Source organism: Astyanax mexicanus, chromosome 21 (genome assembly GCF_023375975.1).
Source record: "Astyanax mexicanus isolate ESR-SI-001 chromosome 21, AstMex3_surface, whole genome shotgun sequence".
NCBI classification, from domain to species: domain Eukaryota; kingdom Metazoa; phylum Chordata; class Actinopteri; order Characiformes; family Acestrorhamphidae; genus Astyanax; species Astyanax mexicanus.
The window spans coordinates 20,301,966-20,316,961 of record NC_064428.1 but is presented as its reverse complement, the minus strand read 5'-3'; the positions used below and the strand labels follow the sequence as shown (position 1 = coordinate 20,316,961).

The 14,996-nt window shown below is 37.8% G+C and overlaps 1 protein-coding gene across 2 annotated transcripts in view; it reads left to right on the top strand.

Moving 5' to 3' along the window:
• LOC103025512 (fibroblast growth factor 14) overlaps positions 1 to 14,678 on the top strand; it is a 136,583-nt gene extending 121,905 nt beyond the window's left edge. For both annotated transcript variants that reach the window (XM_022674833.2, XM_022674832.2), the window contains exons 4-5: positions 10,136 to 10,334; positions 11,339 to 14,678. In XM_022674833.2, the coding sequence (XP_022530554.2) occupies positions 10,136 to 10,334; positions 11,339 to 11,475 (336 nt within the window). In that variant the 3' untranslated portion in view covers positions 11,476 to 14,678. The remainder of the gene's footprint in view (positions 1 to 10,135; positions 10,335 to 11,338) is intronic.
• Positions 14,679 to 14,996: the final 318 nt, after the last annotated feature.

The following is a 14,996-nucleotide window of genomic DNA, read 5'->3' as shown; positions in this document are numbered from 1 at the left end:
GATGTGAGGCTGCATGTGTCCCAGCTCATCCTGTTGCTTCAACATCAAAGGCTTTCAGCTAACAGACTTTTTGTGTGCTTTTGTATTTCCACTTGGGACTCGACTGCCCCTATAAAAACTCTTAGCACAACAAAAAATAAATCCATCCATCTGTTTTCTGCGAATCAGCTGAAAAAGTCTGGTAGAGTCAGAAAATCATATTCTTCTATGAGAGGCAGACTTTGTTTGAGGGTGGGATCTGTAGCTACTGCCTGTGGTAAGTCAGCAGGTCAGGGAGATTTAAACACCTTTTTTTGCACAGTTTTGTTCTTCTATCGCAGTAAAGCAGGAACTAGCTTGTTTATGTTTTGCAGTTTAGCATGAGCTAACGCTAATGTATGATAGACACTCATGTCAAGTATACAGCAACAGCTTATTTGCACAAAAGTGATCTTAAAAACCCTGAAAAGCACTAAAACTGGTGAGATTTCTTTTTTGTGAGAGTGATTTTGTGCGAAGAACTTCATGAACATGTTTTGTTTAAATACATATATCTATTTTAAATTACTAAATTATGTAAAAAAATAAAATAAAAGAGGTGTAATATGTCCCCTTAAATACTTTTATATTCCTAATTAGGCTTTTCTTTGGCATTTAGGACTAAATTGCTTCACAGAAATAATTAATGATGTGGTTTCATTGCTATCTTACACCCCGCCAACTGTCTTTTTTCACACCTTCCATCTGCATCGTTTAAATAGCAACAGAGCTTGTGAATATACCTACACTGATGCGTGTGGTGGTCTGTAAATGAGGTGTTTGCAGCAGGGGCGTAGCAGCAAATTCTGGGCCCTGTACACCCTCTATGTTAATGGGCCCCTATCCATGCCAGTAAACAAAGGAAAGTGAGCGAAAAAAAATCAGGATTTTCATGGGCCCCTCTCCCTACTCGGGCCCTGGGTAGTCAGGTCCACTTTTCCCCCCACTACCACGCCCATGGTTTGCAGGTACATTTCTGGTGTATTGCTATCTTGGCAATGGAAAACACAGTTATCTGTATTGTCCAGGGTATGCTTTCTCCTCGATTTTGTATTTCTATCAGCTCACATTTGGGGCTCCATCTACACGTTCTGCTGGTCCAGCTCTGTATTTCTCCACTGCCTGCTGCTTCCATAAGCCCTCCACCCACTTTCCACAGCCTAAACTCCCACACTCATAACCGTTCTTGAGCAGCGCAGGAATGCGAGTTCCTAAACTCCAATAATAAATTCTGAAAACTAATTTCCAAAACAGTAATTTTTTTGTAGAAGTCTAACAAATCACTCATAGCACATGTGCTCTGAAATCCGAAAAGGCATTTTACAGATTTCCTTACTGGTAACCACCTGGAAAAAGGACCAAAAATGTTATCGAAAAAAAAAAATTACAAGCTCAGAAAAAAACTCAGAAAACCTTTGAAAATAAAGAAAAGTATGAAAGATAAAGAGCTAAGCAAGGAGCTACACAGACAAGCATCAGAACAGAAAGTTAGTCAGTTAGCTAGCTAGTTAGAGAGGTAGATTTACTGTTGTTTTTATTATTATTTAGTTAGCTAGCTAGCCTAATTGTTGTGCACCCCATTATTAAGACCGTCACATCTTTAAACAAACAGTATGGTACAATACACAAATATATTTGTGTTCTTGAATTCAAACTAGCAATGCTAAACGCGAGTGTGTGATGCTGGAAATGCTAAATAACCTTAAGTAACTAGATTAGCTTAGCTATTTTATCGGTATAGCTAATTAGCTAATGCTACAGTGATTGGGTTAGTGTTTTTGCGTTGACTATCAGCATATCTTGATCTCAAAATGGTTAAAACAAAGAAAACTACGATATTTTCTTAGAAATCAGTATCCTCAGTCTGACCCCTCAAGTTCAGCTCTTTGGTATTTTGAGCCAGCAGTTCACACTAACAAGCTTACACGCATCAGAACGGAAAGTTAGACAGTTAGCTAGCTAGTTAGAGAGGTAGATTTATTCTTTACTCCTTCATTTTTAGTTTTTTTAAATCATTTAGCTAGCTAGCCTGATCCTTGTGCACCCTATTACCAAGCCCATCTGTAAACAAACAGTATGGTGCAATACAGACTTATATTTGTGTTCTTGAATTCAAACTAGCAGTGCTGAAAGCCAGTGTGTAAAACTGAAAATCTTAGAGAACTGTAAGTAATTAGGTTATCTTAGCTAGCTTATATATTTAGCCAATTAGCGCATGCTACAGCTGTTGGTTCAGTGTTTTTGCATTGACTAACCGCACACCTCGGCTCCCTCTCAGCTCGTCTGGCTTGATCTCAGAATGGATAAAACAAAGAAAACTACTATATTTCCCCTGAAGTCAGAACATATTATACTGTATGAAAACCCTGACCATTCTGACCCCTCAAGTTCAGCTCTTTGGTGGTTTGAGCCAGCAACTCACACTCGTTTCTCTAGTAAGAAAAGCTGCTGGTTCAGAAATTCATTAGCTGTAAACCACAGCACCTTAGCCCACTCAGCCCACTCCTGCGCCGCTCCTAAACCTATACATCACTGCACTGCCTCTACAATTTTTTTTTAACATTTTTCAAAATTGCAATTCATTTTCGGGCTATAAGCCGCTATATTTTTCATACATTTAAATACTTCGGCTTAGTGTTTAAATGTGTGTAGTGGTGCGGCTAATACATGTTTTCTTTTGTTGTTATTGTTTTGTTTACGGGTTAACAACCTTTAAAACTGCTTTAGTCGCCCAAATAAAGGACAGATAAGTGTGTAGATTTATCCAGGGCTTGTCAGTACATTGAAGTATTTGCAGCTACTCAACATTAGCGTAACACCGAGTGGGACTCCAATTCCACATTGTATCATAACTTGCATGCATATCATGTATATATGACACAGACAGTCCTCCTGCATCAGTAAGCATTTTATTTCCTTTTTGTTTCCTTAGTTTGTATTTATGTTTTTCTTTAAATGCAAAAACTAAAGTAGTGACGCCTTGTAAAATCTGCACACTGTATTACCTAACTGTAGCACAAGAGCATTAATAAGCAGCAGGTTAGAAATGTGGATAACTCATGGTAACCACAGCAGCCTTGTAACAGATCATGAGCAGAAAATGCTTCTTTCCCTCCGAGCTTCTTAAATCGGCAGCTCAAGTAATTAATCTACTTTTCCCTTTTATACATATATATTACGAATTTACTATCATGAAATTTCCTGGTAGGCTACTGTATTGTTTTTTTAAACCAGCCATATTGCAGCTCTATTTTCGGTACGTTACAGTATTTGGGTACATAGCCTATTTACGTAATTAAAAGTGTGGCTTATAGTCAGGTGCATTTAATTATGGTAAATGTGAATGAGATGTAAATTTACTGACTCGTTTGGGATCTGGACTGATGCTAATATGGCGTCAGTTGTGTCTCAGTATCTCAGGTTCATTCTGTATCTTTCTCTGGGTATGAAAACCTCGCAGCCCTGCAGACTGAAGGCTGTAGTCAGGAACAGCTGCATAACAGAGTAAAAGCAGCTAAAGCTGAAGCAGCATCTCTGGGGGGGGGGTGTAATCTCTGGGAGGTCTGGTAATGGTGGCAAGTAGGAGTTCCAGCTCCTCTGAGTGAACTGAACTGAAGTGTCTACCAATTAGCCTTAGCTCATGGCATCATTCTGCCTGCTCTCGGCTTGTTTCACAGCTCTGATCTTTGTTAAGGGCTTTCAGTCGGTAATGATGTGGCTGCTGCTCTACACGGATACGGGTGAGGAGATTTTTTTTGTTCCTCAGCAGCTTTGAAAGACCATTAGATTTAAGGAGTTTCCAAGGTGTCTGTCTGTAGTGGAAATGGGGAGAGTAAATATCTGTACAGTATTGTGCTTCACCATCCGTGTTAGAGCTGTCAAGGCCAGACCTAGCCTCACTGTTTGAAGGCTTTCCCACATCCCTTTTCATTTTTTTTGTTCTGCACAATTCCTCTACTTCTGAAAAATTAAAAAGCTGCAGAGGATGCCCTTTAAGTTGTTTTTATGCTGCTGTGCAGAATAGGGCTCGGCGATTTAACTATAAACTTGAATTATATGATTAAACCCTTATGAAGTATAAGACTGTATATCAGCATTTGTTTAAAATATGTATTAACATTTGTTTGAAACAACCCAAAACACAATATGCTGTTTATATATCTCCCAAAACACATCCGCGACTGCTCTGATCTTCCCACTTTTAAATCTCTCCTCAAAACTCACCTTTTCAGATCTGCTTTCAACGCATGATGCAACATTTCTGTGTGCCTCTTCTTTTTTCCTCTCCTCTCCTCTCCTCCCTTTTTCTTCATCTGTTTTTAACTCATTAAATTTTTAATTTTCTATCTTTTATGCATTGATTGTTTTGCTCTATTTGATTTCTATTGTATGGTATTGATGATGTTGATGATGATGATGATGATGATGTTGATTATTTTGCTATGTATTTTCATATTGTGTTTTTTTTATGCAATGTAAAGCGTCTTTGAGTATCCTGAAAAGCGCTATAAAAATAAAATGTATTATTATTATTATTATTATTATTATTATTATTATTATTATTATTATTATTATTATTATTATTATTATTATTATATAAATATAAGGCTGGATGATATGGTAAACATCTATATCAGGGGTCGGAAATAGGCAGACCGCGAGCCAGATATGGCCCGCAAGCGTAAAACATCTGGCCTGTGAGATTGTTTGAACTATAATGAACGATAATAAAAAATAAATAAATAAAATGCTTCTCTAGCGAGCTTTTGTTTTACATTTCTATCCTGTCTCTCAGTCGCGCTCAGCGTAACTTTCCACCTGTTCTCAGGCTCCCTATCTCCTTATAAGAGCGTTTTTTTTCTCAGCCGTGTCCCAATTCACTAGCTGGGGCAGCAGTAGTGTATTGGACCGCGACCCTGACAACACAGGTTCGATCCCGTGTGAGGAGCGGTGTGTTTATTTATTTATTTTTTCCTTTCTTCTTGGGTTTACCTGCTTTAAATTCAACTGGTCTGCAGTTGAGTTCAGCAACTCTCTCCAAGCAACTCCAAGCACAAGAAAAAAAAATCATCTGTCTGTTTTCTGTGAATCAGATGAAAGAGTTTGGTAGAGTCAGGAATCATATGCTTCTATGAGCCACAGACTTTGTTTGAGGGAGGGATCTGTAGCTACTGTCTGTGGTGAGTCAGCAGACAAGGGAGATTTAAGCACTTTGTTCTTCTGTGGCAGTAAAGCAGGGACTAGTTTGATTATGGTTTGCCATTTAGCACAAGCTTACACTAACGTATGATAAACACTTATGTCGAACATATATGACATAGCCAGCAACAGCTTATTTGCATAAAAGTGACAGAAAAAGTGGCAAATAAAGAACTGGTGCGATCTCTTTATGTGAGACTGATTTTGTGCGAAGAACTTCATGAACATATTTTGTTTACAATATAGCCCACATATCTATTCTAAATGATGTAAAAAAGAGGTGTAATATGTTCCCTTTAATACTTTTATATTTCTAATTTCTAAAAAACACACCTGTTCTCAATCAAAAAATCACTTAAATATGATCTGTCTGACAAAGCAAAGTAGACCAAAAAAAAAACTCAAACGCTAGACATCGAGCTAATATCTAAAAAAAATTCAGGAACAAATGAGAAAGACATTCATTGAGATCTATTAGTCTGAAAAAGTCATTTCTAAAGTTTAGGGACTCACAATTTTGCCAAAAAACATCTTGATGATCACCAAGACTTTTGGGAAAAATTGACAAGACCAAAGAGAAACTGTTTGAAAGGTGTGTGTTCCATTACATCTGACGTAAAAGTACCACTGCATTTCAGAAAAGATCATCATTCCTACAGGTAAACATGGTGGTGGTAGTGTGATGGTCTGGGGCTGTTTTGCTGCTTCAGGACCAGCCGCTATAGCGACCTCCCTTATTTTACTGTATTTGTTTACTTTACCCAGAGTTCCCCAGGGTTATTAGCACTTGTGGTGCTGTACAGTGTTAGAGCCCTCCTATTGGCCGTTCAGTCATGAAGAGAGAGAAAGAGTCCCTTTGGGAATTTCTCAGGGAAAAAGTGATTTCTCCATTACTGGTGATTATTGAGTTTTTTTTAGCTCATCCTGTCTATCGGCGACAGCAAACCAAAGCCCTCGGGGGAAAATATGGAAATGGTATGCAGCTGAATTTTGAATTAGAGAGATGTCAAAATCGTTTTTCCGAGAGCCAGAGGTTAACTGTGAGTTGCTATGACAGCAAACACAATAGAAGAGGAGCCCCCCCCCCCCCCCCCCCCGAGAGAGGCCTGAATGATTGCCTGCTCTTGATTATGGATGTATGTGAATTGAAAAAGCCTTGGCTAATTAACGTCCTGGCTGTGACGCACCGCCAGGGGAAGGTGTGTGTGTGTGTGTGTGTGTGTGTTTTATTCTCTCACTTTTTTTGTACTGCCTCTGTAAACACAGGCACAGACTGTCCTGTGCCTTTTACATTAGAATAATCCAAATGCAGAGGACATACAAATAATTAATTAATTCATTAATTAATTAAATGAATTAAAACAAGTGCTCTCTGACTTTTCTTTATATTATTGTAGAGAAATGAAATCAGAGATCATATCATCGCTGTCCAATGAAAAACACTTATCTCCATTTTTGTCGATTTTTAGTTTAATACAGAAGTTAAACAGACAAACTGTCTCTTACACTGTGCCAGAATTTCTTGATGAACTGACCAATAGAAACTCTTCAAAATGACCTGAAATAAACTCTTTACAAGGTTATTTCTCTCTCCTGTAAAGCAGTGTGTAAGACTGGTGGAGGAGAACATGCCAAGATGCATGAAAACTAAACCAGGGTTATTCTACTTAAAACTTCATGAATATGAACTTGTTTTCTTTGCATTATTTGAGGTCTGAAAGCTCTGCATTTTTTGTAGCCATTTTTTTCAGCCATTTCTCATTATTTTCTGCAAATAAATGATCTAAATGACAATATATTTATTTGGAATTTGGGAGAAATGTTGTCTGTAGTTTATAGAATAAAACATCAATGTTCATTTTACTCAAACATAGACCTGTAAATAGCTAAATCTGAAGTTTCTTAATTTTTTCCAGAGCTGTATTTCGGTATATATTTAATTGTAACAGCTGTATCGCGATACATCGCCAATACACAATAAAACTTAAATAAACATTAAGTGCTCTCACTCCAAAGCACACAGCCGCGACAGCATTCAGCGAGACCGTTCAGCAGATTCTACAAAGGCGAAGCAGCTCCCTGTTGGAAGGCATTGTGTCACAGAGGAATAAAGAAGGTATTTCTCTCCTCTTTGTACGGTCAAGATGAAATGAGACGCTCCTCTGGCCAGTGGCCGACGCTGATTGAGTACCCACTATGCCTCTCTGCCGAGCGAGAGAGAGAGGGATGCCCCTGCTGTGAACACTTGGCTGAAAGGATTCTCTCTGCATAGATCTGTTCTTCTTTCAGTTGTTGTGTCTGTATATATTTTAGAAGCTTGAATATATTAAATCTCAGGTTGTTTTGAACGTGTATTTCAGGTTTAAAGCATGTGGAGGATTTTGATTTCCCTGCCGATTGATTTTTTTTATTCTTGAAGCTTTTGAACATGCAAAGCGTTTTCTTACCCGCTGAGGCTTTGATTCTAATCATGTATAAGAGCAATTATATGTGCAGGCAAATGTCCCTAAATTGTGTGTTGCCTTTTATTTGAACTCTTGCTTTGCTGTTACCTTGGCAACATCCCACCGGGCTGGAAGATTTAGGTAACAGAGAATCCAATAGAGCTTACTAGAACCTCAGTTAATGTTACTGAAATAATAGTAAGGACTTCAAATATGAATGCTGCTAATATGATACTAGTAGTTTTAATGTATTTAAAGTAGCTGTTGCTACTCAAAGATTTCAGCAAAAGGTGCACAAGAAGGTAAATCAAACATCCACATGAAAAAAGAGAATGGAAAAAAAACAATGGAAAGGTAAGCTTTATTAATATCATTAAAAACATGTCTAACTTCCACTTCTTATCACAAAAGATTAGAGGAACTTATTATAATGACTGAGATGCTGAACACATTGATGGAATTGTGGATTAATGGAGTCATAAAAATGAATTTCAGATATAAAGATACAATTAGCTCAATTATAAAAATAAAGGCGTATTATCAAAAACATAGGTATCACTTTATTTAAATGGCCCATTACAGATGCTTCATTGATGCTCAGCTAACATGCCTGTTAACTACATGTTTTGTATTAAATGCAAACTCCACCCTGAAAGGGACTTGAAGAAGATTTCTGCTTTCATGATAAAACACTGCTGGAAAATGAAAGCAATCTTTGCCAGAACCTCTTTTCTCTCTTAGATCACATGGACACAGTTCTTGTGTACCCAGTACTTACAGTATGTAACTACAGGCATATATATATATATATATATATATATATATATATATATATATATATATATATATATATATATACAGTGATGTCAGTAACGCGTTACTTAGTACTCTAATCTGACCCTTTTTTCAGTAACGAGTAATCTAACGCATTACTATTTCCAATCCAGTAATAAGATTAAAGTTACTTATTTAAGTCACTGTGCGTTACTCTCTCTCTCTCTCTCCACCTCATCTCCTCCACACACACACACACACACACACACACACACACACACACACACACACACACACACACCGCTCCCTTACCCATTCCCCCTCCGCTCTTCCCCAATCACACGCGTCTAGCTTTCTTCCCTTTCTCTCTCTCGCGCGCTCGGCGTGTCTTTAGTTTCCGCCCGTTTTCGTTTTCCGCCCGTTTTACGCTCACAATCTCTTTATAAAGGGAAGAAAAGTTCCGGTGCTTCAAATGAACACTGTCAGAATTAAATCCTTCTCAGTAGGTCCGGACCCAGACCGCAGTATGCAAATATGTGATCCCTGGTCTAGACCATATACACGGTTCTGTTTTATAAAACCACTCCTTGCTGCCCTGCAGAGAACAACAAGTTCAATGTTCAGTTTTACAGTGTTAAATATGTCAGGTCAAGAAAGACTTTCTTTATTTTATATATTTTTTATAAAAACAAGTATTTATGTTTAGTAAAATCAAGAAAGACCATATTTTATTTTTTATAAAAAAATATTTATGTTAAGTTAATTTTTTTATTTTTATAAAAAAAAACTTATTTTTTTTAGGAAATAGTTCAACTTAATAGAGATAAATTGTTGCTGTTAAAAATGCATTTTCCAATAAAGGGAGTATTGGCAAAACTGGTTATAATGTTTATGTTAAGGCGGCGGGAGGTGGTGTCTGCAGCTGCTGAAAGTAACTAATAAAGTAACTTGTAAAGTAACTTAGTTACTTTTAAAATCAAGTAATCCATAAAGTAACTAAGTTACTTTTTAAAGGAGTAATCAGTAATCGGATTACTTTTTCAAAGTAACTATACCATCACTGTATATATATATATATATATATATATATATATATATATATATATATATATATATATATATATATATATATATATATATATATACATACATTGTGGATACAAAGATGCTGCCATTTGTCACAGGTGTATTTAAATTGTTTTTAAATGGTGCACACAAAAGCTGTGAGTGGTACTAAATGAATCTATAGATGCTATAGATTATAGACTACACATTAATCCCCTATGTGTACATTTTTTATATAAAATTGTATATAAAAATGTAAGCAACAATATTAATTTTAATAAATACAGAATATTCTGCTATCTGCTATTGTTTGTATCATTGTAGTTGATGATGCATAGTTTCTATCTTTATATTACCCAATTGTCACGAGTTTAGGTGAGCAAAAAGTTTTTGTCCTCAAAAGATTTGAGAATCTTTGCAATTTCTGGTCTGATTAAAATTGGCTGGGACGATTAGGAAGCTTTAAAAGCTATGTTTTTGATATAACAAGTTACATAATTGTCTTCTTCTTTTTCTTCTTCTACTTCTTCTGCTTTTTTTTTTTACAGCAGAATGCAAGTTTAAAGCAAAATTATTGATGTAACCAGTTGCGTAATAATCTGAATTCCTTTTTCTTCTTCTTCTTTGTGTTACAGGAGCTTTTCACAGCGGAATGCAAGTTTAAAGAATCGGTTTTTGAGAACTACTACGTCATCTACTCGTCCATGCTCTACAGACAGCAGGAGTCTGGTCGAGCCTGGTTCCTGGGTCTCAATAAAGAGGGCCAGCCCATGAAGGGGAACCGGGTGAAAAAGACCAAACCAGCTGCACACTTTCTCCCCAAGCCCATAGAAGGTAGAGTGACTCATAATATAATATAAATTGTACTGTATATACTGTATACTGTATATTTTAGGGTGATTTAAGGGTGATTGAGACACTGGGTCCATTATTTGTAAGAAAATTCCCAAACTGTCCAAATTACCCTTAAATTTCTCTATAAGTAAAATACTGTTGAAGTATCCGCAACATTTCTACAAAATAATGAGGTTAAAAGTTTGATTTATCTCACTGCCTTGACATCACTGGGTGCAGATCATAAGTTTTTTTAAACATTGGACCAAGCATAAATTATATTTCATCAGACCCTGAAGCAAAGCAAAAGTATTTGTGTTATTTTTGGTCAGCTGTGTTTTTTTTGTCATGGAACTCTCCAATGGAGACCAACCAGTTTCAACCAGTCTCTTTCTTATTTTTTAATCATTAACACTGATCTTAACTGTTCTGGGTTCTTTTGTGACCTCCTGGATGTGTTGTCCATGCCCTTTTGGAATAATTATGGAGTATTTAAAAGTATTAAAATTGACTTTGTATCCTTTTCCAGACTGATAGATGTTAATGACTTTATGTTGTTTTCTCATCAGTTTTGGAACTTCTTCAGATCTATAAAGAGACATGTTACTTTTTGAGATATTTTATCTGCTTCATGTTGCCAGACAAATTCTATTTAAGTGATTTTCTTTTTTAAGTGAATTCTACAGGTAGAACTGGAAGTAACCAGGCCTGGTTGTGGTTAGTAGTGAAATTGAACTTTTAATGTATTAATTAATTTATAGGGGGGAAAACACTTTTTTCAAAGTGCTAGATTGTTTTTTAATAGTTTTTTTTATATTTACTCAGGTTATATTTGTCTGATATTAAAGTTTGTTTTATAACCTTAAAAAAATACTTTTTTTACACCACTGTATATGGTAGAGGCATAGTGTACCTCTCAGTTCTTGAATAACCTCTCAACAATTTTTTTCTTTTCATCCACCGCCAGAGTGTTGATCATGTTTATTATATTCTCTGCCCCGCAGTTGCCATGTACCGCGAGCCCTCGCTGCATGATGTGGGCGAAGCTGTCCCCAAGGCTGGAGTCCCTCCCAGCAAAAGCACAGAGCCGGTGGTCATGAACGGAGGCAAGCCCGTCAGCAAGCCTGACAAGGAGACATAGCCCTGCATCCCCCACCTCCCTTCCTCTCACGAGGGGGTCTCCACGTCCACAGCTCTCCAAGAGAACTCCCACCACCACCACCACCCGGGGCGGCGGAACCGACTATACGACAAAACTCCCTCCTCTAGCACTCGTCCCCCTAGAGTTTAGCCACGGGCGCGACTGAACTAAAGGGGCTGGGCGTGGCCGCAGGACGAGGCTGGCTGAGGCCTCGCTCGCTCGCTCTGAAGGACTGCGGGAGTGCGGAGGAGATGGGGAAGGATGCTGAAGAAGAGGAGGAGGAGGAGGGAGATGAAGAGCAGGAGGAGGAGGAGGAGGAGGGGACAGCTGAACACTCAGCACTAACAAACTCTGTCACTGGAATGCCCTACGCGATACGGAATGCCTTTTCAACGCTCCCTGTTCTTTCGTTTCCCCTTTCCCTTTCTTCCCTGTGACAATCCTCTGTGCGAATGACATATTTTCATCGGCCTCGTCTGGTAGCTTTTGCCTGCTGACAGCTACCCACGGTTCTTCTGTTGGACCTTTCATGTTATTGTTCTTTTTTTTTCAGAACACCACAGCACACCAGCATTCGCCTGGATGGATTGTTGTACAGACACAAATCAAATCCGTCATTGTTGCGTTGTGTCTCTCTCTCTCTCTCTATTTCTTTTTTCTTTTGTCTTTTATGTGTCCTTTCCTGTCACGTTTACTGGTTTTCTTTCATCTTCCTGTGTTAGCCAGCTTATCTCGAACTGGTGCGTGCTTTTCTTTATTTTTTCTTTTTTTAAATAAAAATGTTACACTCCGCAAATTAAAGTCGAGAGTAGTCGAGAGGAAACTGAAGGTGAGAAGATTGTGTCGAGTGTCTGCTATGTCGAGTGTCGAGTAAACCCTTGCTTCTGTAGACGTGTTTACAATGCGGTCATACATGGTAACGACAGTTTAACACATGCAAAAAGCAAAAAAAATTACACAGCAGAGACCCTTTGTTGAACTCTTTGTTCAGCTTCTCCTTTTTTAACATGCAAACACATATATATTTTTTTGTTGCAAATTGTTGCACTTTTAGGAATGCCTCACAGAACAGCAGCGATAGAAGACGCTGTAGGTTTTTAGTCGAAACTACGTAGATAAGGACCTTCGAGAGACTTAAATAGGCATCGGTAAATAAATACTGTATGTCGCTACAACGAGCTAGCGACGTTCAGGGTGGATGCCGTTCCTCCCCAACGGAGTGAATGGCAAGCCTATACATATCAAAGACACCCTTGATGATTTTTACCATTTGCCAGTCTTGGCTCACTTGGATTACTACACCTGACGCCACTTGCCTCGCTTTGGTGTCAGAAGTCGACAGACTAGGTTTCAAAGCTTTTGAAACTTTAGGCCCTGCCTGGTTATTCAGGTCTAACTGACGTAACGTAATGTAACTAAAGTGAAGCCCTCGACCCAAAACTGCTTAATCTTTAAACGCTGCTGGTTTAAACCCCCAATGGTTGCAGTCGCAACTGCAGTTGTCCTTGGCAGTAGCCAGACACAGGCAAGATGGCCGAATGTATGTTGATGCCGTCTTTCGCCCAGTCGTGGCCTCGTTTCGCCGAAAGACGTGGAAAGCTAGTGTTACTATAAGTCGCTTTGCCTTTTAAAAAAAAAAATTGTAGCAGAAGAGATGGCAGAAATGGTAGCAGTTTCTCAAGCTTACAGACAAATAAAATAAATAAAAAAGAGCAAGACTAGGCGGTGCAATGTTGGTGCACGGGTTCGAAGGTGTTCAATAAAACAAAAACAAAACAAACTGTGTTCATTTTTAAGATACTCTTTTCTAACGCTAGAACTCGCAGCATGTCAGGATACACAACTGAAATGTTTTTTTTCAAGATGGCGCAACGCCACCAGGATTCTAAGTTGACTATTATACCATTATTCTATAAACATATATATGTAGACGATTGGTTTAGGGTAGGGTGCTTCCTTAACAGTCTCCTTAAGGAGCATAGTAGCATGTTTGACTTGTGTTGAAGCTCGTTCGTTCGTTCGTTCGTTTGTTCATTCGATTTCGTTCGTTCATTTTCCACTTTCTAGATCATTCAAAAGGGTATTTAAATATCACTGTGCATCAGTAAAGCTGTCTGTTTATAGGACTTAGAGAGGATTTAGAGAGCCTTGAAAGCAATTCACACGTATTCAGTTTATTAACGAATGCATTAAACGCATTACCTTCACCTCGCTTAATCGATAATTCAGTGTCTTGAACGATTTTGGTCATTATAAAGCAAGTATAGTATTATCATCATATTTAACTGTATTACGTTTTTTGGGTTTTTTTTCCAAGACAAGCGATTCGATCTTGTCTTGTAATCTACTGTGTCACGTTCTACTATGGTTCTACTACGGTTCTACTACTGTTCTGCTGAATTAATGAGGTGTTAATGAGGTGTCTTTCATTTCACGATTGTTATCTTATATATACATATATATATAGAGAGAGAGAAATGCGGATGCCGTCATGCTAATATTAATTGATACACTTAATTTCTTATGAGAATATGAGGATATTTCTGTTTAGGAATCCATCAGTTCATCAGTTCATGTTTAAAGCAGCTTTGTCGGCTGTTTTCTCTTAAGAAAAATGGGACGATATTATTTTCGATATTCATTTCGTTAAAATACATTGACCAAAAGGTTGGTTTTGAGAAAGTCGTAACCTTGTATGCTCATTCTCTCAAGTGTGCACACTGTTTTTTCTGCTGGGCCCTCGTACTGTATATTTTGCCCTGCTGACCAGTTAACTGGTTCCAAAGAGGACTGGATTTATTTTTGTAAAATGACTGCTATGTAAATGTACAATCTTTGTTCTTCGTTTGTATCTCCTACTGTAGCGTTTCCTTCCCCCCATTTCACGATGGTTTCGTTCCATTTTGTACTTTTTCTGTACTCTATACGTTTTCTCGTTGCCATGGCCGCTCATCTCACGTAGAGTCGAAGTCAAGTTTCTTTGGTTCGTTTTTCTGTCTTTTCTAAACGTCTAAAATATGAAACATTAACGGCAGGATGTTCTGTTTTGTTTTGGTTCGTTTTGTTTTGTTGCATTTTTTCCCCATTTTTTTAACCATCCCCCAGTCTTCTCTGGGGTTCCCATCCCTGGTTCATCTACCTACATGTCTACATGTTTCACCTGTTGCATGGTAATAAATGGGGAAGGCTGTTGGAGACCTGCATGTGGTAGGCTATGTGTATCAATACAAACAAGTAATTTAAAACAGACGAACAAACAAACAAAAAAAAAAAAAGAAAAGAAACGTTGTTGGTATGTACCGCTGAACTTTACATACAGTACATATATGCAAAAAGAATCTGCACTGTACAGTTTATGTCGAATCCATTGTATACACAGAGATAACATATTGAATAAATCATTTATACAAAGGCGCACAGTTTTATCAAAAAGCTCTCTTATAAATCCTCCTATAGCTCTTGTTTGTTTGAACTCTTGAATGAACAGAAATCGATTCACAGTAATCAATACACTATGGGTG